General features: G+C 34.4%; 1 protein-coding gene across 1 annotated transcript in view; it reads left to right on the top strand.

Annotated features, from left to right (window-relative positions):
• LOC126881093 (DNA-binding protein D-ETS-3) overlaps positions 1-24,947 on the top strand; it is a 231,279-nt gene that overhangs the window by 108,305 nt on the left and 98,027 nt on the right. Inside the window, exon 4 of the mRNA XM_050645133.1 lies at positions 22,643-22,690. Coding sequence (XP_050501090.1) covers positions 22,643-22,690 — 48 coding nt within the window. The remainder of the gene's footprint in view (positions 1-22,642; positions 22,691-24,947) is intronic.

The following is a 24,947-nucleotide window of genomic DNA, read 5'->3' as shown; positions in this document are numbered from 1 at the left end:
GTTACTCAGTTACTTACTGAAAATAACACAAGTAATGCATCAACATTTTTCGAAATGATTTCCAATGCAGCGACTCGGTCTATGCCTGTTAAAAAATCTTTTACTCCCATTTCCCCAAGACCAATTTGGTGGGATCAGGAATGTAGTAAGATGGTAGAAAAACGGAAAACGGCCTTAAAAAATTATAGAATTCAGTCCAATCATAATAATTATTTAGTTTATCAAAACGTAGCTGCCCAAGCTAAACGTTTATTTAAAAACAAACAACGTTGTAGCTGGATTAACTTCCTAAATAAACTTAATAAAAATACACCACTGACTGAAATTTGGAAGTTCGTTAAAGCTGTAAATAATAAAAATTTTCATTGTCCCAAAAAACCACTTCCCAAAAAATTAATAGAGGAAATGCTAAACAAAATAGGTCCTCCTTCTGCTTCTAATTTTGTGGTAAAATCATTTAACAAATTCCCATTTAATCATGAAGATGAATTGTCTACTTCTTTCACAATGGACGAATTGGATTTAGCGATCAAAAATAGTCGGAACACAGCTCCCGGGTTAGATGGCTTTACTTATAAAATAATTTATAACTTACCATATTCTGCTAAAAATTTTCTTTTGCAATTATTTAATGACTGGTGGAGGAAACAAAAATATTATGACTGCTTTAAAAATATTATAATTTGTCTCTTACTTAAACCTTATAAAGATCCAGAAATTCCATCATCATACCGCCCAATCTCGTTAATATCATGCTTGACCAAAACATTCGAAAGATTAATTAAGTTTAGATTAGAACATTTTGTGGAATATAGATCCCTTTTACCAAGCATTCAATATGGTTTTCGCAGAGGACGAGGAACAATAGATGCGGTGAGTCACTTAGTTTCAGATATACAAATAAGTTTTTCCAGAAACCTATATACATTATGTTTATTCATAGATCTAACAGGGGCCTATGATGTAGTTGACCTAAATATTTTATCAAAAAAGATGGAAAAAATTGGTATTAATAGAACTGTATGTACCAATATCTTAAGTATCTTTCATGATAGAAAAATATTTTTACGTGATCATAATAACGTATTACATGGTCCACACACAGTATGTAACGGTTTACCTCAGGGGTCTGTATTGAGCCCTATTTTATTTAATATATACACTGCAGATCTGCATACGTTAGTAGGTGATAAATTCAACATGATACAATACGCGGATGATTTATGTTTTTACTTCAGCCATGGTTCATATGAGAAATGTTTAGATGACTTAAAAGAATGTATGCATTTGATAACAGGTTGGTTTAATGACATGGGATTCAGTGTTTCTCAGGATAAGACTGCCTTGGTATGTTTTACTCGTCACCGAGTTAGAACTGCTAGAGCTGCTTGTCTAGACGAGTTCACGATTCCATTCGTCGACGAATATAAGTACCTAGGTATAGTACTAGATAAAAAACTGCTTTGGACTAACCACATAAAATATATTAAAAAAAGATCCGAACACGGCATAAATTTACTAAAAGTGGTTTCAAAAAAAAAATGGGGAGCAGATGTTACTGTATCGTATACATTCTACAAAGCATATATTCGTTCCATATTGGACTATGGTTGTACATTATACGGGGCGTCATCCAAAACGAATCTAATAACTATTGATCGTATACAATATAAGGCTTTAAAAATTTGTATGGGTCTAATGATGTCATCGCCTAACCAAGCAGTCCTTGCAGAAATACAAGAACCCCCATTAAATTTACGTAGACAGTCACATCATCCAGCCTCAAAAGTCCACTGCTGAACATAGGCCTCCTCCCCTCGTTTCCAACCCCATCTATCCTGCGCCGCCCTCATCCAGTTTTTATTTACCTTTCTTAAGTCGTCAGTCCATCTTGTAGGCGGTCGACCGACGCTTCTCTTGTCTTCTCTTGGCCTCCATTCCAATAACCTCTTCGTCCATCGCCCATCTGTCATTCTGGCTACGTGTCCTGCCCATCTCCACTTCAACCTGGCTATCCTCTCGATGACGTCAGTCACCTTTGTTCTTCTCCTGATTTCTTCGTTTCTGATTTTGTCTCGCAGAGTTATTCCTAACATTGACCGCTCCATTCTTCTCTGCGTGACTCTTAGTTTGGTAGCCGAGGCTTTAGTTAAGGTAAGTGTTTCTGATCCGTACGTCAAGACTGGGAGGACGCACTGATCGAATACCTTTCTCTTTAGACATGTGGGTAACTCACTTTTAAAAGTTTCTCTCAGTTTTCCAAATGCTGCCCACCCAAGACCGATTCTTCTCTTCAGCTCATGAGTCTGGTTATCCCTGCCAATCGTAATTTCATGTCCCAGGTATTTATATCTATCTACGAGTTCTATTTCCTTCCCACCAATACTGATGTTCTGGTTGGGTACCAAATTTGTCATTATTTTTGTTTTTGAGATGTTTATATTTAAACCAACATTTTCTGTAGCTACAACGAGTTCTTGTACCATCTCTCTTGCCATACCTAGATCCTCAGCTACTATGACTATATCATCGGCGAAACGTAAGTTGTTTAGGTATTCTCCATCTATTTTTATTCCCTTTGTCATCCAATCCAAACTCTTGAAAGCATGTTCTAAGACCGTATTAAAAAGTTTAGGTGACATTGGGTCTCCTTGTCTAACCCCCCGTTCTATTTTTATGCGATTACTGTTAGTATGTAATTTGACAGTGGTTGTTGCCTGTAAGTATATTTTGTGTAATAATTTTGTATACCTATAATCTAGCCTGCATTCTTTAAGCGCCTGTAATATTTTGCTAAGTTCAACTGTATCAAAGGCTTTATGAAAATCGATAAAAACTAGAACTAGGGGTTTATTGTATTCCACTACTTTCTCTATCAGGGTTTTTATACTTTGTAGATGGTCATTTGTTCCGTAATTTTTTCGGAATCCTGCCTGTTCTCTTGGTTGATAAGTCTCTAACTTTCTTTATCTATCTTTCTAAAGTTAGACAGTACTTAGCTGAAAAACAAATAATTAAATACAGAACATTTAATGCGAGTATGATCCGAAAAATAGCTTTTATTAACACATGTAATCTTACAACACCTTATTGGAGGATAAAAAATTCCCCTCCCTTGGCAGATGGCTTTATTAATACCAAACATTATGAAATTTTTATATTAAATAGTCCCAAATATCCAATATTTCAATATAGTTATCAAAGTATCATATTTCGGCCAACAATTATATACCCTGAATATTCAGAAATCCCTAATTTAAATAACCTAATACTCACCACCACATTGAATGCTTTTGGAAGAGATGTAACTAAAATATTTACAGATGGGTCCAAAAGTGAGGTTGGAACAGGTGCAGCATTTTTTGTTTCACACATCAATCATGTCGAAAAATTTAAACTAGCGGATATATTCTCTATTTACAGCGCCGAGTCCTTGGCGATAAAAAAAAGCCTATTATGGTGCACGCTAAATCCAGTTCAAACGGTTTGTATTATGTCAGATTCTAAGTCCGTTTTGCAAGCTATTGAAGGATCTCCAATAAATATATATAATCAAGAATTAATTTGTGAAATAAAAAACTTATTGTACCAATTAAATCAGCAAAATAAAAAAATAATTCTCATATGGGTAAAAGGTCACAGCGGTATTATCGGTAACGAAAGGGTTGATTATGAAGCGAAAGAAGCTTGTAAATCAGATAAGTTCGTAAAAATATTTTCACATACCGACTTAACTACTAAATTAAAAAAATCTATTAAAGACAGATGGACAGAATCTTACAATAATTTTAGCAAGATATCGAAAAATCTTTATTTCCAGCTTTATCCACAACTTCCAAATAAAATACCGCATACGACTTTTGATTATATAAAAAGATATACTTCAGTTATAACTCGCTTAAAGTTGAATCACGGCCGTTTTCCGGCGCACCTTCATAAATTAGGGATACTTAACTCCCCGTTATGTGACTGTGACATGTCCATAGGTGACATTAACCATATGTTCCTGGAGTGTCAAAAGAATAGCACAGCTATCTCTAAACTATATAATTCTTTAATAGAATTCAACACTCCTCTCCCTCTCAACATTGGTTCCGTGTTATCTAGTAATAATAAACACGTCTTCGATGCTATAATAAATTTCGTTAAAGACGCTAATATCGATATTTAATCTTATATACATCTAATATAAATATGCGTTTGAATAAAAATAAATTCTGTGGCTAATAGACTGCGTCTAAGGCCATCCCTTTCCTCTACACACACACAAGATTCTTTAGCTTTGAATAAGCGAGATCGTAGATCGTCCCGGTTGATTGTTGTTATCCACAGTTCTCTACGCCTTCGAGCTAATAGGTTTTTTATCAGTAATTTTGCGGCACTTATACTAGTCACAGTTTGATGGGCTTTCACATTGGCATGCAACAATCATCTCTTCTATGTTAATAAGTCCAAAAATATAATATGAAAACTATTTAAGAAGGCAGTATAACCATTAACTAACTTTTTGTTTGTTGTTTCTCTTCCTATAAATTTTAAAACGCAACAACCATACATAACCAAACCACAGTGCCACAGCTGCCATATTGGATAATTTTTGTCATGTCATTTGAACATCCAATCAGAACAAAGTTGTAATGCGACTGCGCCAGGATCCAAGGTTTTAATCCTATTAAAATTCACCCTCATATCGCGCGTAAAGAAGTATAACTTCAATAATTGTTATCAAAATTCTAAACATTAATAAATTAAACAAATTCTGTTTTTGCTGCTTGGTAAAAATTCTTCCAATATTTTAATTTTATCTGACCCATTCATATTGACAATTCAAACATATTATGTACATTATACATTTTAAAGTAGATGACTTTATAGCCAATACTTATGAGTTGCATTCGATTTGCATTCCTGGGACGACTTTATTGGAAGATAGTTCATTTGATTACATGAAATCAACTTCAAGTTGAGAATATCTGTCAGAAATAGCATGTGATTTGTTTTTAAACAGACAACCACATGCAATGATGACAGTAAAATGTTAAATCCAAAACACGTGATTTTTTGACATTTTTAATGACGGACGTATGGCACACTCGATTTTTATTGAATATTTTATTTAAAAGCAAAATTTAATATTTAAAATACAACATTTAACATTTTAATATTTAAAATACAATATTTTATTGAATAATTATATTAAGATTGATATTATTCCTTTATAGAAAAAATTTACTATTTATAACATAATCTTGAATAAAATGTTGACTACACACTTTTTCATATTTTAATTTTTATTTTGTGAGGTCTGCTCTTCTTATGGCTCTTATAGTAGGGGAGCAAAGTATGCTAAATGTGCAGTCACTCGAGCGTTATGGGGACCTATTGGGTTGTGAAGAGTAGGTCCTAAAACCAAAAAAAAGTTAAGTAAAGTTTTCCATTTTAGTGTGGACTTTCCATTTTTAATTTAATTTTTCAGTTCCAACAATAGTTTTTTTAGATTATAGCGCCATCTATCCATAATTCGAAAAAATGTCTTGAATAAAGTTACTTATTTTTACGTAAGGAATTCAAATCTGCAATAAAAAAATGGGGGTCCCATTTAAGATTTTAAAGTAACGCCCCACCCCACTTCCCTGGAGGGTCGTGTTTGGTGCCATTCGATAGACTTTTCAAAAATATTGAATAAGTGTATTTTTCAGTTTTTTTTTTCAGTTTTTCGATCCTATGTTCATTTCGCGAAATATCGTGGGATTCGTATTTAAAATTTTAAATTTACCCCCATCCCTCTCCGGGGAAGTCGTGTTTGGTATCATTCGATAGATTTTTAAAAAATATTGAGCACGTATTTTTTAGTTTTTCGATCTGTCATTCATTTCGCGAAATATTCGTTTTTTTCTTGTGAAACTTTGGGACTCACCCATTTCCTTACGCCCCGTCAAATCGTCATATTTTTTAAATATACATACACTGTTTTGCATGTACTTAACTTACCATGTCTTAATCTGACGAATTCGAGTTTTTCTAAGGATAGATTTTTTTTCGGTCCCCCCTTAACGAATTCCCCTGCGTTAAGGGCAAATATATGGTAGAGGTACATTTTCAGGGTACAAGGTTTCTCCCCATGTAATAATCTGACGCGCTCAAGTAACTGCAAAAATCTCCGCTTGGGCTCCCCTACCATTATCTATTATTGTCTGTGTTTAGCAGATAATTCGTTTAAGTGGATAGCATGTTTAAAAGTCAGTGCTTTTGGAACAGCAAAAAAAGATACTTGATCTCTATCCAACCTGCTTCCACAGTTAACGTCAGTGGCATAACAACTATTACTATCTACCTAAAATAATAAAATATATAGGTAGATATTACCATGATGCTATTACCTACCTAAAATCTATTTTAAGGATGCTCAATATTAGTTTTTATTAAACTTATGAAATATAAAATTTTTTAACCTACCTTTCTTCAATCTTCCAACTTACGTTAAAACTTTTTAACTACTTATTAAAGTTTATTGATGTAAGCAATATTTTTTACTATGTCACAGAAATATTTAGCAATACTTGGACGGACATAAATATACGAAAATTAAAAATGAATAACCATTTTCAATTTCGTTGCAAAACGAAAATACAGTCGAACCATATTCTAGTCCAATCAGAGAGTGCCGCAAGCACCTCTACCGGTTTCGAAACTTATTAGTCTCTCATCAGGAGGCACATATGCTGCTCTCCCTGATCCAACCAAAACAAACCCCAGCGTGCAGCCCCGGATTGCAACGAACGAAATGGCATAGATGCCCTAGCGGCAACTGCTACCAAAAAGACTAAGTTTTCACTCTAATGGCATATAAAACAACATAATGCTATTCTACACCCCACCAGAATGAAAACAATGGGAACCTTCTCTGGTTACACCTCCGAGGCTTCTACAATTTGCAAGCCGTACGGATGCTGAGACTAAGGAAGATGAGGGAATTCTACAATTTACAATTCACGTCCCATCTGCTCAGCGCGGTAAAGTTCCAACGAGAATGGTTCCCTTCATACTCCACATAGAGTAAATATAAATAAAAAAATCATACGAAAATTACTTTAAAATACTAAAATAACAATATGCTATCATATGCCTTCAACGCCTTGTATGCCATAGGACGGACATATTGGAATAGTTTGACAGATCGCTGGATTGCCTAATTGTGTCGCAAATCCCACGGCACGTGAAAATCGGCAGAATGCAGTAGGATGTGGTTTCCCATATTAAAAGCGGAAATCAATAGAGAGGAAATATCACTATTATCGTACATACATAGATCAAATAGAGCAAATACTTACCATGTCGGGATAGTATCATGAGGTTTTTTCCTGTTTTTTTTTCTCGTGATTTACTATGGAATCACTAACACGAGAATTTTACTGTCACCACTGCATGTGGTTGTATTTTTAAAGACAAATCACTTGCTATGATTTTTCTGACGGATATTCTTAAGATAAAGTTGATTCCATGTAATCGAATGAACTATCTTCCAATAGAGTCGTCCCAGGAACGCAATTCATAATCATTGTCAGTATCATTTTCAGTCAGTATAATATATGTTTGAATTGTCAATATGAATAATGCCTGGTTGCACCAACAGATCTTAAGCTCCAGCTTAGCTAAGCTCTACTTTTAGATAGGGCCTCCTTGAGTATCACTTACGTTGCACCATAATTTTAGATTCTTACCTTATTATCAATTATATCTATTATTATATTATGGTATTCTTATTGTAATATATTATAATTATATTATATTAATTCTTATGATACCCCCTCCGTGGCTCAGTGGTAAGAGCGCCTGCCTTTGGATCGAAAAAATCCGAAAGGTTGTGGGTTCGAATCTCACCAGGGTCAGAAATTTTTCATTTATTATAAATTAATAAATGAATATAGTTTCTGTCCTTGTGGGATCGGTACTCACCGGAGGGACGGCAGACGTTCGGATACAATTAGCGTCTCTTTGCAAAGACAATGACGTCGACTTTGCAAAGTAACAAGACACTTACTCAACACACACACTACACATGACACTAGGTACCTAACTGTTCAAAATTACCGTACCTACCATGCCAATGGCCATTAGTTGTCGAGGCATTAGCTAAATAAAAAAAAAATCTTATGATATTCTCGACTTAAGCTTAAGATCTGTTGGTGCAACCGGGCATAAGTCAGATAAAATTAAGTTATTAGAAGTATTTTTTTACCAAGTAACAAAAACAAAATTTGTTTAATTTATTAATGTTTTCTTTATGTTGATAACGATTTTCGAAGTCGAAGTCGAAATATCAAATAAATTTAATTTCAAACAAAAATTAGCTTAAAAGTTAGTACATATGTATATGAATACGTCGATAATGGTTTAGCTGATTATAGAATGGAATGGAAGTAGAATGCTCAATTACAAGAAGTTGAAAAACAGAAAAAACTTATTAAATTAATTACCTGTTAAATTAGGCAAACGCTCTTGTACTTTCTTCAGATCAACTAAAGGTCTATCTGAATTAACTTCTTCTGAACATATTTAAAATAGTTTTCCGTGCTTGGAATCCTAAACATCGATTTGTTACTGAGCTTGCCATTATAATAATTCTGATATGTACCCGTTCCGCTTCAAAGAGATATTTATACTTGCCAACACAGCAATGAATGTAACGTTAGGAGCTCGATCTCTTCCACTTGACGGTAAGATAAAAAATGAGTTATGTAATAATATAAAATTTGGCCAACGCTCAACAAACGCTTCTCTCTGGTCGTACTCTACTCGAAACGATATAGGTAATACATAGTTCATTATACAAACAATAACTTAGCCTCAAGTAATCAATACTTTCCCAGACCGTATTAAAATAAAATTAACCGTAGAATGGTTATTAAAATAACCGCCACCGTCTTATAAATAACTACACATAAAAATTTACATAAATATGTATCCGGAAATTGTTGCGATTATTGCTATTGGTACAAAAATGTTATTTTATTAAGAATCATAATACGGCTCGGTATGCATATATTCGCGTGTAAAGATCGAAGATAAGTGGAATATAAAAATTGTGAATTGTTTTATAATAACAAAAGGATATAAAAGGAGCTATATTCTTTCTTGGCAACACGAATTCGGTGCCAGAACGGCAGGTTTTATGACTTAGATTGGGGTTATGTTTGCCAGTTAAAATTCTAGGAAAGTTATTTTCTTGTTTTCGTTAACATGCAACTTTTGATTGTAGTAGATGATGGCAGGGAAACGATAATATTCTAGTACAAAATCGTTCCGTAATTTGTAATGGTTGTGGTGCGGTGCATTATAATATTGTAAATTCCGTACATTTAGCAATAATTACTTATACGGTTTTCTGCTACTATCAGAAAGAAAATTACTGTTTTTAAACTTTATTTCGAGAAAATAAAATACATATTTTTACAAAACGGTGTTAAGCCTTGTAGATCTTCGATGAGAGAGAGATGAGAGGTCGTCCTGCGTCCCGCGTGTGGATGCGTGCGATGATGATCATAGCGCATGACGGATCGCTGTACATATGCGCACATATCAAATACACTGCTGCCCAAAAATATTAACTACACTGCTGTTCAAAAATGTTTGTGTATTGGGACGCAACATAGCCGCCCCCATTGAAAGTCTGGTAGACTTTAAATAATCGGTAAAACACAAAGTTTTGTCACTGGTCGTTGATAACTTCCATTAAATGTCTTTACAGTGGCGGTCCGAATAATACCATCAGCCCCCGGGAACACTTCGGAAATTCGACCGGTTAACCATTTTTGTGGAGGTAAGTCATCTTCTTTGACAATCACCAAAGCTCCAGGTTGAAGAAGATTCGGTGCATTAGTTTTCCATTTCACTCGAGTTTGAAGTTGACTAATGTAGTCTCTGGACCATTGAGACCAAAACTTCTGGGTGATCGCTTGAATAAGCTGGAAATGCTTAAGTCTGTTGCTAGGCACGTTCAAATAATTTTGGTCCGGAATGCTTGTAATAGCTTCCCCAATGAGAAAGTGTGATGGAGTAAGTGGTGCAGTATCATTGGGGTCTGATGACAACGGATGCAAAGGTCTGGAATTCAGAATTCCCTCTATTTGGATCAACACAGTTAAAAATTGTTCATAGGACAAGACATTGGTTCCAACAACTCTTTTCAAATGAAACTTGACCGATTTGATACCCCGTTCCCATAATCCCCCAAAATGAGGTGCTTTAGCCGGTATAAATTTCCACGATATACCTTCAAGTGATAATTTAATATTTATTGTTTTATTGGCTTGTTTAAGAAACGAACCAAGCTCCTTATAGGCACCTACAAAATTGGTACCATTATCCGAAAAAATTACGGAAGGTTTGCCTCGTCTAGAAGAAAATCTTCTCAAGGCTGACAAAAACGAGTGCGTAGTAAGGTCCCCTACAAGTTCAAGATGAATAGCCTTCGTGGCCATGCAGACAAAAAGACAAATATACGCTTTTACACTTTTATAGGGTTTTGTAATTCGATCTCTTATCAGGAAAGGACCAGCATAATCTACTCCTGTATTATAAAATGGTCGAGTCGGAGTTACTCTTTCTGGTGGGAGTTCACCCATTAGAGGTTGCAATGGAACACAACTATATTTAAAGCAAACAATACAATTATGTATTATTCTTCTAACCAAATTTCGAGCATCAAGAATCCAATATTTTTCTCTAAGTGTGTATAAAGTCAACTGAGGCCCTGCATGCATCAACCGACTATGTTGATCCAAAACAATTAGTTTAGACAGGAAGTGCTCTTTAGGTAAAAGTACAGGATGCTTTTTGGAAAAATCATACCCTGATCTCTTAAGCCTACCCCCAACTCTCAAAATGTCAGATTCGTCGAGAAAAGGAGTTAATTTTAGCAACTTGCTATGAGAAGGAAGATTCTTGTGAGATTTGATATTTTTGATTTCTAATGTAAATCTATCAGCCTGAGCCAGTTTCACGAGCTGTATCATAGAGCTATTTATCTCCTCCATAGTTAATTGATTTGCTAACTTAACGGATTTGGGTCTAATGTTATTTAAAAATCTTAATACATAAGCAAAGACCCTAGTAAGTCTAGTAAGGTTAGAAAATTTAGTTAAATAGGGTATTCTTTGAAAGTCTTCGATTTGATTTGTGTGTAATACGATAGGTTTATTAGGCTTTCGTTCAGGAAGTTCCGAATGAGGAACAAGTGGAGTGCTATTGGTGGGCCATGATGAAGAAGGTAATAAGAGCTCTTCTGGACCATTCCACCACAAATTAGAGTTACACAACTCTAGAGCTGAAATACCACGAGACAAAAGGTCTGCAGGATTTTTCTTGGTAGAAATATGAAACCACTGTTGAGGATTAGAAAGAGATTGGATACTTTGTATACGATTGGCAATAAAAACCTTATAAAGATGTGGTGATGATTTAATCCATGAAAGAGCGATGGTAGAATCAGAATAATAATAAATTTTTGACACGTTCAATTGTAGAGAATCCTTTATTTTATCCATAAGCTCAGCCAATAACAACGCTGCGCATAGCTCTAATCTAGGGATCGTTAAAAGTTTTAAAGGTGCTACTCTATTCTTAACACAAAGCATATGAACCGAAATGGTTCCTGAGTTATTTATCGACTTTACATAAATAACTGCTCCATAAGCAGATTCTGACGAGTCAGCGAATCCATGAAGTTCAATAACTTCCGCCGAGATGCCTAATGCATGCCTTGGTATTTGTAACTTCTGGAGCAATTTGACTTGATCTTTGAACTCTTGCCATTGGTAGGTTAAGTTTAAAGGAATTGATTCATCCCAAGAGATATGCAACTGCCACAATTTCTGTATTATCAATTTGGCTGTTACTGTGTAAGGAAGTAAAAGTCCAAGAGGATCGAATATCTGAGAGACAATGCTTAAAATGGATCTTTTTGTGATAGGATCGGAAAAATTATCTCTGATTGTGTACATTAAAACGTCATTTTTTGGATGCCATAGAAGTCCAAGAGTTTTTGTGGGTTCATCTATGCCCAAATTGACAAATGATTCGGGATCATTAAATGAATTTGCAATTTCAGGAGAGTTGGAAACAAATTTCCTAAGGGGAAAACCGTAATTATTCAAAACGGTTGACAAGATTGATTTTATATGCTGGACCTCCTCAACCGTTGACCCACCTGTGAGCAGATCGTCAACATAAAAATCTTTTAGAATGATTCCGCTGATGGAGGGATGGGTGCCGGAAATGTTGTGTGCCACTTCATGGAGACAACGAATGGCAAGAAATGATGCCGATGCCGTCCCATATGTGAGTGTTTAGTTCATAAACGGATACAGGTTTAGATGGATCACTACGCCAAATAATGCGTTGTAGTGAACGCTGTGTGGGATCGACAAGTACCTGACGGTACATCTTCTCTATATCCCCTCCCAATACAAAGTTGTGCTTTCTAAAACGAATTAATATTGAAAACAGATCATCCTGTATCACAGGGCCGACCATCATGAGATCATTTAAGGAAAACCCAGAAGAAGTTTTAGAAGACCCATCAAATACAACCCTGAGTTTGGTAGTGGTGCTATCAGATTTGAAGACACAATGATGAGGCAAAAAATAACCCAAAGATAGATTCAAATCAGAAACTAATGTCATATGCCACATAGCCACATATTCATTAATGAATTTCAAGTATTGACTTTTTAAATCAGGATTTTTAGCAAATTTTCTCTCTAGCGAAAAAAGGCGCTTTTCAGCAATATCTCGAGACTCTCCCAACTTAGCGATAGGTTCCTTCAAAGGAAATTTAACAACAAAACGACCAGTTGGGTTTAAAACAGTGTTTTCTATGAAATGTTTTTCACAATAGGATTCTTCGAGAGAAAAATGTTTACTTGGAGGATACTCATTAATATTCCAAAACCTCTCCAATTGATTGTTTAATGAAGACTCTATAGAACTGTCATCATTTATACTAAAATTGCAATGAGTTGTGTTGAATTTTGATTCATCAAATCGAATTGGACCAGAGATTATCCAACCGAGTAAAGTTTTTTGCAATATAGGTGAGTTATTTCCCAGTTTAATTTGTCCAGAACAAAGGAGATCCCAAAAGAATCCTGCTCCTATTAGGAGATCAATAGGAGTGCTTTCATTAAAATCAGGATCAGCTAATAGTAGATTGGCAGGTATGTTAAGTAAAGATTTATCAAAGGATATACATGGAATGCAAGATGTAATCTTGTCCACTACCAAACACGATAAAGATGCATTGTATGCAGTAGTACGAGAATAAACAGTAACTAATGTTTTCGAATTGATTTTTGAACTGCTTTGATTTATTCCTGTAACGGACATGTTTATTTTGTCTACACAAAGATTGAGTTTTTTGCAATAAGCATTTGTAATAAAGTTACTTTGCGAGCCACTATCTAGCAAAATTCGACAATTGTGAGAATTGCCTTGATCATCGAGAACAATCACTTGAGCTGTGGAAAGTAAAATGCAATCCTTATTTTCCACTGAACATAAAGTATTCGAAAAAGATGTGACTGCGCTAGAAGTACTAGCTTGCTCTTGCGAGCTACCATGATCCGACTGAGATTCGACAGTCTGAGAGCTAGAAGGGACCAACTGCTTGTCAAAGTGGAGAAGTGTATTATGCAAGCCGCTGCATTTTCTACACTTACTAGAGGTACAATTTTTAGTAAAGTGATTATTTCTAAAACAATTAATGCATAGTTTAAGTTGCTTAACTTGCTCATATCTTAATTTAGGCGTAAGTTGTAAAAACTTAGAGCAATTCTGAATGATGTGACTTTGTTTACAAAATTTGCATGTTGCGGTTGCGGCATTAGTGGAAGTAAAAGCCTTTGGCTTATGACTGACATTGTTAGATTTTCCACTGGATTTCGAATCAGCCTGATGTGCTTTAAGAAGGTTACATCTATCCTTCAAGAATTCAATAAAATAACTTAGATCAGGCTTTTTAAGCTTAATGATTTTAGATACCTTAGAATCCCATTTTTGCTTAGTTTTGTTACCCAATTTAAGATAAATAGTGTTTATTAACAGGGTGTCCCAATAGTCAACAGGCTCACCAAGAGTTTTTAGTACACGAAGATTTTGAATTAGTTTATCCTGAATATGTTTAAGATCATGATGTGATTCCTTAGAGATTGGTTCTAGATTCAATATTTGTCTTACATGAAAATTTATAAGGGCATTGGTGTCCTCATATTGCTCCAATAAGCTTTGCCAGGCTACGTCATAACTGTCTTCCGAAATTTGTAAATTTCGTACTGTTTCAGCGGCTTCACCCTTTAAAGCAAGTCTTAAGTAATGGAATTTTTGAACCTTTGACAGATTAGGTTTGTTGTGTATGACAGAAATGAAGGTATCTCTAAAGAAGAGCCAATCTCCAAACGAGCCGTCAAAACAAGGCAAATTAATATCCGGTAATTTGAGACCAAGATCATAGACAGGAAATGGTGTATGAACAGAAGGCAATGGAAGCGCTTTAGAATCGACAAGATTATTAGATGCCACATTCATGATATTATTATTTGGTAACGAAAAATTAATATTTGCTGATGAATTTAAATGCGTAGCTCCTAATGAGTTAGCAATGTTGCACTCAGTACCACTAGGTACAACTGTAATGTTGTTTTGAGCATTTGTCACCTTGAGAGGATCTTGACTATTGTCAGAAATATGCGATTTTGAGGAGCTTGATTTACTTCTTATTTCTTGAAGTTCTTTTTTAGCCAGCGAAATTAATTTAAAATAAGTGTCTTCAAATTGTTCGCGTTCAGTATCATCGGTTACAAAATCACCGTCAACACGGGGTGAAGCCACCTCTATACTGTATTGAATATTATTGAATTCGTCTAAAATTCCAAGAATATTAGTATAACGTAAATCTAGTTGGTCAATATCCTTATTAGAAGACGCGATATATTTATCCAAAAATGTATGAAAACGAGTAAGGTTTGATTTAATAGTTTTACGTTTACCTTTTAAATAATCTAAATCATCCGCCATTTTGCGAGATACAAGAAAAACAGAACAAAAATGCCGAAAAAAGGTGTTTCTCCTATATAATAAAACACTTAACGAAACGAATATAGATTGCACTTGTTATAAAGTGTAGAATGTAGTTATTATTAGTATAACGATTAATAATAATAGCGTTAAGGATTACTATCAATAAACAACTATTATATAATAGCAACCAGACACGAGGTTTGACAACGAAATCAAGTTGATATAAGTGTTGGGAATTACTATTTATAAACAAATATATTATGTAATAGTAACAAAATACGAGATTTTATCAACTTTAAGAACGAAATTAAGTTGACGTGTTAGGAATTACTATCAATAAACAAAATATATGCAATAGTAACAAAATACGAGGTTTAATCAACTTTAATAACGAAATTAAGTTGATGTGTTAGGAATTACTATCAATAAACAAAATATATGTAATAGTAACAAAATACGAGGTTTAATAACGAAATCAAGTTGATATCAGTGTTAGGAGTTACTATTAATAAACAAATAAATGTAATAGTAACAAAATACTAGTTTTAAATCGTTATAACCTGTCAGAAATATTTTCAAGTATCATTTGCGTTCTGGTCAAAAGAAACCAATTATCTCATCCAACGACAAAATACATTAAATCAATCCAAATATCGAGAACAGAAAAAAGACCATACCTTGCAAAACGTGTTCTTAGCGAAGCGAAGCGGTTTCCCATGTCTCCATCCAAAATACAATCTCCAGACACGCGTGATATTTGATATAATTTTTCTAATTATAGGCACTAATTAATAACACCAGGCTCTTTTGAAGGACCATGTAAATTCCGTACATTTAGCAATAATTACTTATACGGTTTTCTGCTACTATCAGAAAGAAAATTACTGTTTTTAAACTTTATTTCGAGAAAATAAAATACATATTTTTACAAAACGGTGTTAAGCCTTGTAGATCTTCGATGAGAGAGAGATGAGAGGTCGTCCTGCGTCCCGCGTGTGGATGCGTGCGATGATGATCATAGCGCATGACGGATCGCTGTACATATGCGCACATATCAAATACACTGCTGCCCAAAAATATTAACTACACTGCTGTTCAAAAATGTTTGTGTATTGGGACGCAACAAATATTATGTCTATTTTCTTTGGAGGGTGTATTTCTTTTATGATTAGTTTGCCGATATTTTAAGAACTCCCTTGTTTTATTGACAGTTTATAACTTATACGTCTCTCCAGTGGCGTAACAAACTCCGTCGAGGCCCCTCCGCTCAATTTTAAATGGGGCCCCCTTTAAAAAATTACTAAATGCGACATGTGTAACAAATACCTATATGAGTTACAGTCCAGTAAATGAACGTAAAATATGGCAATATCGTGTAATTTCCAGTGTCACCACCAAAGTGGCCAACTCAAGACTTTTCGAATTTATGATTAAAAATGTTTATTGTTTAGCAAAAAAACACATTTTTAGGCGATTTTTCGCAAATAGTTCAAAGAGTAAGTATTTGATCGAAAAGAACATTGTTAGCAGAAATGTAGCTTCAGTAAAAGAAAAGCTGTAGCTCATGAAAAGTTTTTCTTATTCGTCAAATTTCAATTCGAATATTTCAACGTGAAATAACCAAAAATAAAATACTTTTCGGCGAAAACTCATTAGAACTTTTTAAAGTGTTAAAAAAAGAAAAATGAATAACCACTTTCAATTTCGTCGCAAAACGAAAATACAGCCGAACCATATTCCAGTCCAATCAGAGAGTGCCGCAAGCACCTCTACCGGTTTCGAAACTTATTAGTCTCTCATCAGGAGGCACATATGCTGCTCTCCCTGATCCAACCAAAACAAACCCCAGCGTGCAGTCCCGAATTGCAACGAACGAAATGGCATAGATGCCCTAGCGGCAACTGCTAGCAAAAGACTAAGTTTTCACTCTAATGGCATATAACATATCCCACCAGAATGAAAACAATGGGAACCTTCTCTGGTTACACCTCCGAGGCTTCTACAATTTGCAAGCCATACGGATGCTGAGACTAAGGAAGATGAGGGAATTCTACAATTTACAATTCACGTCACATCTGCTCAGCGCGGTAAAGTTCCAACGAGACTGGTTCCCTTCATACTCCACACAGAGTAAATGTAAATCAAAAATGAATAACCACTTTCAATTTCGTCGCAAAACGAAAATACAGCCGAACCATATTCCAGTCCAATCAGAGAGTGCCGCAAGCACCTCTACCGGTTTCGAAACTTATTAGTCTCTCATCAGGAGGCACATATGCTGCTCTCCCTGATCCAACCAAAACAAACCCCAGCGTGCAGTCCCGAATTGCAACGAACGAAATGCAATTCGGGAATTTGCAATTCGGGACTGCACGCTGGGGTTTGTTTTGGTTGGATCAGGGAGAGCAGCATATGTGCCTCCTGATGAGAGACTAATAAGTTTCGAAACCGGTAGAGGTGCTTGCGGCACTCTCTGATTGGACTGGAATATGGTTCGGCTGTATTTTCGTTTTGCGACGAAATTGAAAGTGGTTATTCATTTTTGATTTACATTTACTCTGTGTGGAGTATGAAGGGAACCAGTCTCGTTGGAACTTTACCGCGCTGAGCAGATGTGACGTGAATTGTAAATTGTAGAATTCCCTCATCTTCCTTAGTCTCAGCATCCGTATGGCTTGCAAATTGTAGAAGCCTCGGAGGTGTAACCAGAGAAGGTTCCCATTGTTTTCATTCTGGTGGGATATGTTATATGCCATTAGAGTGAAAACTTAGTCTTTTGTTAAAAAAAGCTTTATTTTTATTTTTTACAAAAGTTTCTAGCGTCAAAACTAAGCCAGTTATGCTCAAAATGCAGTTAATCCCATTTTTTTGGTAAAAAAATTGTGAAAATCTTCCCTATTTAGCATTCGAAATGAAACTAATCATTATAACTTTACAATTTTTTTAACTTTTTTATATGACTTGTAAGTTTCACCAGTTTAAAGTGCTTATTTTTGAAAGGGTTCTAGTTGAAAGAGCTTGAACGAGTCACTAATCACGAATATACGCAAATTTTAAACAGCCATAACCAATTTTTGTCTTACAGAAAAACAAAATAAAGCCAAAATATTGTAGTAAAGAAAAAAGAGACGTTCTCACAAACAATTTATTTTACAACTGACGACCGGTTTCGCTGTCTACAATATTCACAGCATCTTCAGGTCACGGTAAAAGTAAAATTAAATGCTACAAATAACAAAAAACCAGAGTTAGTTAAGTGGTCTGGTTGAAATCAAAATGTAAAGATCAAGCCAATATTAAAGTATATATATTCGTGCATACATATAAATGCTAAAATGTACGTAAATATGGTTTACCAACCCTCACACTCACATACATGCAAGCATTAAAATGTAGTGGCAACTAAAGTATGTCAAGTATAAGTATAAAATGTACACTTACTTTCCGGTATAAGGGAAGAATATAGTAGTATTCAATATCATACTTTTTCTCCAAATTATGCTAAAGGGAGAGATGGTAGAGGGACAGATTTGATTGTAATGTACAAACAAAACAAAACAAAATACACATATTTTATTTTATTTTATATTTTATTTTGTTTTTTTTTGTTTTGTTTTGTTTTGTTTTGTTTGTACATTACAATCAAATCTGTCCCTCTACCATCTCTCCCTTTAGCATAATTTGGAGAAAAAGTATGATATTGAATACTACTATATTCTTCCCTTATACCGGAAAGTAAGTGTACATTTTATACTTATACTTGACATACTTTAGTTGCCACTACATTTGAATGCTTGCATGTATGTGAGTGTGAGGGTTGTTAAACCATATTTTAGCATTTATATGTATGCATGAATATATCTGTGGTGCTAAGGCAAAACCCGATATGTCAAAAAACGTCATTTTGCAGCAGATGAGTTTAAAAGTTCGCGGTGCTGTGGTAATAGTGAACATATCGGAAACTAATTTTATCACCTACTGTTACATGGATGCGTTTAGTCATGTAGGGTTTTGTCATCATATTCTTCATCGCTCAATGTACACATTGGCATTAAAAACGAAAAATCGATAATTTTTGACATATTGGGTTTTGCCTTAGTACCACAGATATATACTTTAATATTGGCTTGATCTTTACCCTTTGATTTCAACCAGACCACTTAACTAACTCTGGTTTTTTGTTATTTGTAGCATTTAATTTTACTTTTACCGTGACCTGAAGATGCTGTGAATATTGTAGACAGCGAAACCGGTCGTCAGTTGTAAAATAAATTGTTTGTGAGAACGTCTCTTTCTTCTTTACTACAATAGTATGGACTCACACATGCAACCCATTCATTATTTAAAGTCAAAATATTTATAAAAGCAAAACCTACATTCCTTTGCTCTTCGAGATTTTTCGTATCGCTAATAGGTACTTTTTATGTTATTTTGAGAAAAGGCATATTTCCAAAATAATAAACTTTTTTTACTATGAAACCAATTTTTTTCAAAAATAAGAACTTCTAACCGGTCAAACTTACAGATCATATAAACAATAAATATTTATTAAAGTAAATGGTGCAGCTCTAACGATAAATTTTATTTAGGGTCGAAATAGGGGAGATTTTAACGATTTTTTTTGCCAAAAAATGGGCTAACTTTATTTTGAGCGTAACTCGTCTAGTTCTGGCGCTAGAAAATTTTATAAAAAATAAATCTTTTTTTTAACATTTAAACAAAGTTTTAATGAGTTTTTCCCGAAAAGTGCTTTATTTTGGTTATTTAAGATTGAAATATTCGATTTGGAATTGGACGAATAAGAATAATTTTTCATGAGCTTCAACTGGGCTTTTACTGTGTCGATAAACCTCATGAATAAGTACACCCTTTTTGGATCTTATAAGCTAAATTTTTGCTACAAATATTTTTTCGATATCTAATATTTAATTCGATAAAATATTATTTCCGAAAAACTCTTCTGAAAATCTGCTTTTTTGTTGAAAAATAAAGATTTTCACTTGCAAATGACTTGAAAAGTATTAACATAGATAAAGAAACTCGATAGAAAAAAAGTTGCTTATAATTAGTCAATTTACACATTTCCTGACTTATATTAAACGTATGTTTTCACCCCAAGAAAGGATGTCACCCCCTGAAGTAAAAGCAACCAACGGCATAAGTCCAACTTTAAAGTGGAGTGTAACTAGAACCTAAATTTAAATTGTCCAGCAAATACGTCCATCATGACGCTGAGAATTTCACCCTAAAACTGTCATTTACTTGGAATAGAATGGCCTACTTGTTGGTATAGAATAAAATAGAACAAAAATTACTAAATGGTTACATTATTATTATTCTATGAGATGAACAACTTTCTTCGTGCACTACTATTAGCGAATATATCTACAATTTTATTAATTCGGATGGGCAACTTCATTTGCAATATGGCACTGCTTAAAAAACGTATGTATGCGAATAATATATCAACACATTTTTACATATATTAGACGACAAGATGGGGCCCCTGACATATTGGGGCCCCCCGTAAGCTTCATTTACTTAATCTCCATACTTTTTTACCATACAATTAAAACGGTTTAAAAAAAATGAATTAGATAGTTCAGTAGTACCTACCAAAATACCTAAATTTTAATAATTATTCTTAACGCCAAGTTGATAATCTATAGGCTAACATTATTCTTCTTCCTATAGGTACATACAGTATATTATTTTTAAGATATTTTAAAAGTATATACAAGTAAGTGTTAAGCATATATTTTGCATATACTTACGCATATACTAAGAATATTCGATTAAGGTATATTCTAAGAATAAACTTTTACGAACATTCCGAGATACTACGTACACGAATGTGCTCAGTATATTCGGTGCAAGAATATTCTTTGAAGCACATGCAAAGAACATGAAAATTAGAATGTTTTTTATGGTACATGCTATGATTGTACTACTCATATACTAAAAAGGATATACTTCGACGAATGTTGGTAGGATATGCTTAGAACATGATGCGAACATCATTGTTATGTGGGTATTTACGAATCAACGGTGCTTCGCGGAATTGATAGTTTTGAGAACTGTGTGAACTATCGATTGTAGTGTTCTAAAGAGTTTCTGAGATATGTCTCTTTACAGTGAAGTGTATTTCTTAATAACTATGGAAAATTATCTAAAGTCTGTTTAAATTGTTACATGGCGGGAAAATTGAACAATTCAAAGGAATGTGGCAAGACAATTGAATATTAGTCGTTCAACTGTGCAAAGAACTTACCAACGATTTCTTGAGACCAGATCACATCAACAGCGATCATATTATGGGTGCCAAAAGGATAACAACAGTCAGAAAAGATCGCATTCTAACTATTGATGCATTGAGAAACCGGACGCAAACTGTTAGAATGCTCCAAACGCATATTCAGCTGTTACGCTGAATAGTTTAAAAGCTGAATTTAAGCATTTAAACCCAAGGACTAGTAATTAGCATTTCTACTGTTCGACGAAGGTTCAAAAATAACAAGGTTTGTTAGCTTGCAATCCAGCAACAGGGCCATTACTTAGTGCTGCTCACAAAAGACACGATTGGAAAAAAACATTGTTCACGGATAAGTGTCTAATTATATTATGGTAAATATAGCCGAAATACGGTCTACAGAAGGATTGGAGAACGTTATGTATGCTACCTGCACTCGGTCAAACCGTGTTACTTTTGGTGGCTGCTCAGTAATTTTTTGGGTAGGGATTTTTTTGAGGCACACACGGATGTGGTCTTAATTGAGAGGGCCACATTAATAGCACACAGATACATAATAGAGATCGCTTAAAATCATATGTGATGCCATATGTTGGGTTTATTGGCAATTTTGTTCTGCTTTTACAAGATAATGTGAGACCACTCATGGCAAGGATTGTAACACAGTATCTTGAGGATAATGGTATTCCAAAAATTGACTGACCTTCTCAAAGTCCAGACCTTAATCCTATTGAGTATATATGGAGGTTTCGAGATCCAGATCCGTGGTATAGCAACACACATTATTGAAACGACTGATACTTGCATTTTCTTGACTCTATAATTCAATTATTGTTATAACTGTAACTGTAATGGTAGATCAAAATTTCCAATACACTTATTATTTTCTAAAATTGTTCCTTGTTTTCCATTTGTTACTAATGATAATGTAGGTTACGTGCTACAAGTGTAACTGAATCAATACATAATAGATTTAATTTGATATAAATAAAAAAAAATAAAAAGATAAAAAATTTCTTAAATATTATGGGCTCGTTTTCTCGGTGTAGCTCAAGAGTAATTAGGTGTAAGAGATTTGAAAATAAATTTTTGAACATGCTGTATATTATTTTAACTACTATAAAAGACTCAAATGCAAGTTTTTCTTAGGTTTGCGTAAACCTTATTGGTAATTAACTCTAATAAGCCACCGACGTGTAATGTTTCTTTTTCCATAATAAAGATCTCAACTCTATTATTAAATTCATATTTACGATTAAAAAAATGAAATTTGTAAGGAACGCAATTCGCCAATTAACAATATACCCTCTGTTTCAGATCCATATCAGATGTTTGGACCCACAAGTAGTCGTTTAGCGAGTTCAGGTGAGATGGTTTCTTTATTGATTGATTTTAAACGTTGTAACCTAAATTGTAATTAGTGTTCAATTTTTCACATGCAAAAGATTATACTATATTTTTGCTATATCATTCCGATAATTTTCACCCTCAATTCAAAATTATTATTTAAGCTAACCCTGAATAATTGTTCTTAGTAGGTACCTAGTTTTATCCCTACCTACAAGCTACAATCCGTACAATATAGATACCGTTGCGCTTAGCTTTCTCTCTCTAGCATTATGATGGCCGCTGCCGCTGTGTCTGTGTCGTTCCGTTACTACCACCTCTTGGTAGATAAGTTCACACTCGTACGACAGACAAAGATAGCTAGACCACTGTACTTGATATTGGCGTTATACCTCGATGCATTGAGCGGCCTATAACTAGCCTGATCTATTGTTAATATATCTGTGGTCTGGACCCGGTTTTAGACATTGCAAAACAAATATCTCCCTCTCTCTCTCTCCTACCGTGTGTCGAAATAAGCTAACGCAATTCTCTATGCCTTCTCCGCTTGAAGACAATAGACTTAATCAAGTATATTCAAATGGGAAATAAGCCACAATTTTACCTAAAAATGATTTTATTAACGTTTCGACGCCCAAGTCGGGTGTCGTTGTCAAAATACAAAATAATACTCAGTATTATTTTGTATTTTGACAACGACACCCGACTTGGGCGTCGAAACGTTAATAAAATCATTTTTAGGTAAAATTGTGGCTTATTTCCCATTTGAATATACTTGATTATAAAAATGCCACAAGAAAATAGCTTCAGAACGACAATAGACTTGGTAAAAAATACCGTGACTCTCTGCTGCCTCGTGTCGAAGTGCACAGACGCGAATCTCTTGACTCTTGACTCTGGAAGGGAACACACTGTTCTCTATTATCTTATTAATAATCATTAGTTGACAATCGAAAATATCGCGAATATTTCTCCTTCATAATATCGAAGTATTTTTCTGCTTTCTCCGATTGAAGGCAATAGACTATCGCTGAATAGACGCTTTTTCTCTGTGTGAACTAGTCTAAAAAGCAAACAGTGACGTGTAGACGTGTATCCGCGAAAGACAGACAAGATATCTTATCTGAATACCGCAAATGTATATTAAGGTTGTGACGATAATATAATTTTATCGTCTAGAGTACGCCAATGAATTAAGTAAAACGTGTTTTTGTACCGTCTCATACAATATAAAAGTCGGAACAAAAAGCCTAGTTGATTATCATTCTTGGAGCGTTGATCGAAGAATAATAAACTACAAGGAGGTATAAGAGGTGAGTTATCCCGACCATTTTCCGCCATTGTCTTTGGTGTGTTGAACGAATTTTGATGGTTTTTCCTTTTACCTATCCTTATACGAGCGGTGATCGTATTTCCCTACATGTCTTTTCCGCTGGCGAGCTGAGCGAGCTTTCCTCTCCTTATATGTCCAGTAGTATTCATTCATGTGATCATGTGCCAGATATCGTCACATCAACCTGAACCTAATGTTCGATACGTAGGTTATAAATATACAAGATTAAAAACCGCTAAACGCCGTAAAAATGAGTGGCGCATACAATATTCCAGCTACAAAAGATCTGATATGAATATTACGTGGCGCGGAAATGTATTTTAATTTTGATGCAAAACAAAATTCTAGTTTTATTTTAAAAGATTTTTTCTCATAATATTTGCCCAATTTGAAATAAAACGCGCCACAAAAGAGTAACTTTGATACAGTTTGAATTTTCAAACCCTTTTGTGGCGCGTTTACTTCAAATTTAGCAAATATTATGAAAAAATCTTTTAAAATAAAACTAGAATTTTGTTTTGCATCAAAATGAAAATACATTTCCGCGCCACGTAATATTCATGTCAGATCTTTTGTAGCTGAAATATTGTATGCGCCACTCATTTTTACGGCGTTTAGCGGTTTTTTATTCTTGTATCAGGAGTTTTTCAAAGTTATTTATAAATTACATGTATAAACTTGAATGCAATGTTTCTCGATTACACGTTAAGCTTTATAAATGGTCGCCTTTGTCGCATTATCTCCCAAATGACCTAGTGTCTATCGAATGTACACTAGATTTTTTCTATTCGAAATAGATTGAAAAAAATATTGGGATGGCCGGTAAATGAACTCGGATTGCCCGTTGCCAGATCAAATTAGCGTCGTAACCACTACAACTACATAAACCATTTAGGGAATAATCGTTAATTGGATTATACTTTTGTAGCTTAATAACTTCTA

Source organism: Diabrotica virgifera, chromosome 3 (genome assembly GCF_917563875.1).
Source record: "Diabrotica virgifera virgifera chromosome 3, PGI_DIABVI_V3a".
Lineage (NCBI taxonomy): Eukaryota > Metazoa > Arthropoda > Insecta > Coleoptera > Chrysomelidae > Diabrotica > Diabrotica virgifera.
The sequence above is the reverse complement of the archived record's forward strand: the minus strand, read 5'-3'. Positions and strand labels throughout refer to the sequence as shown.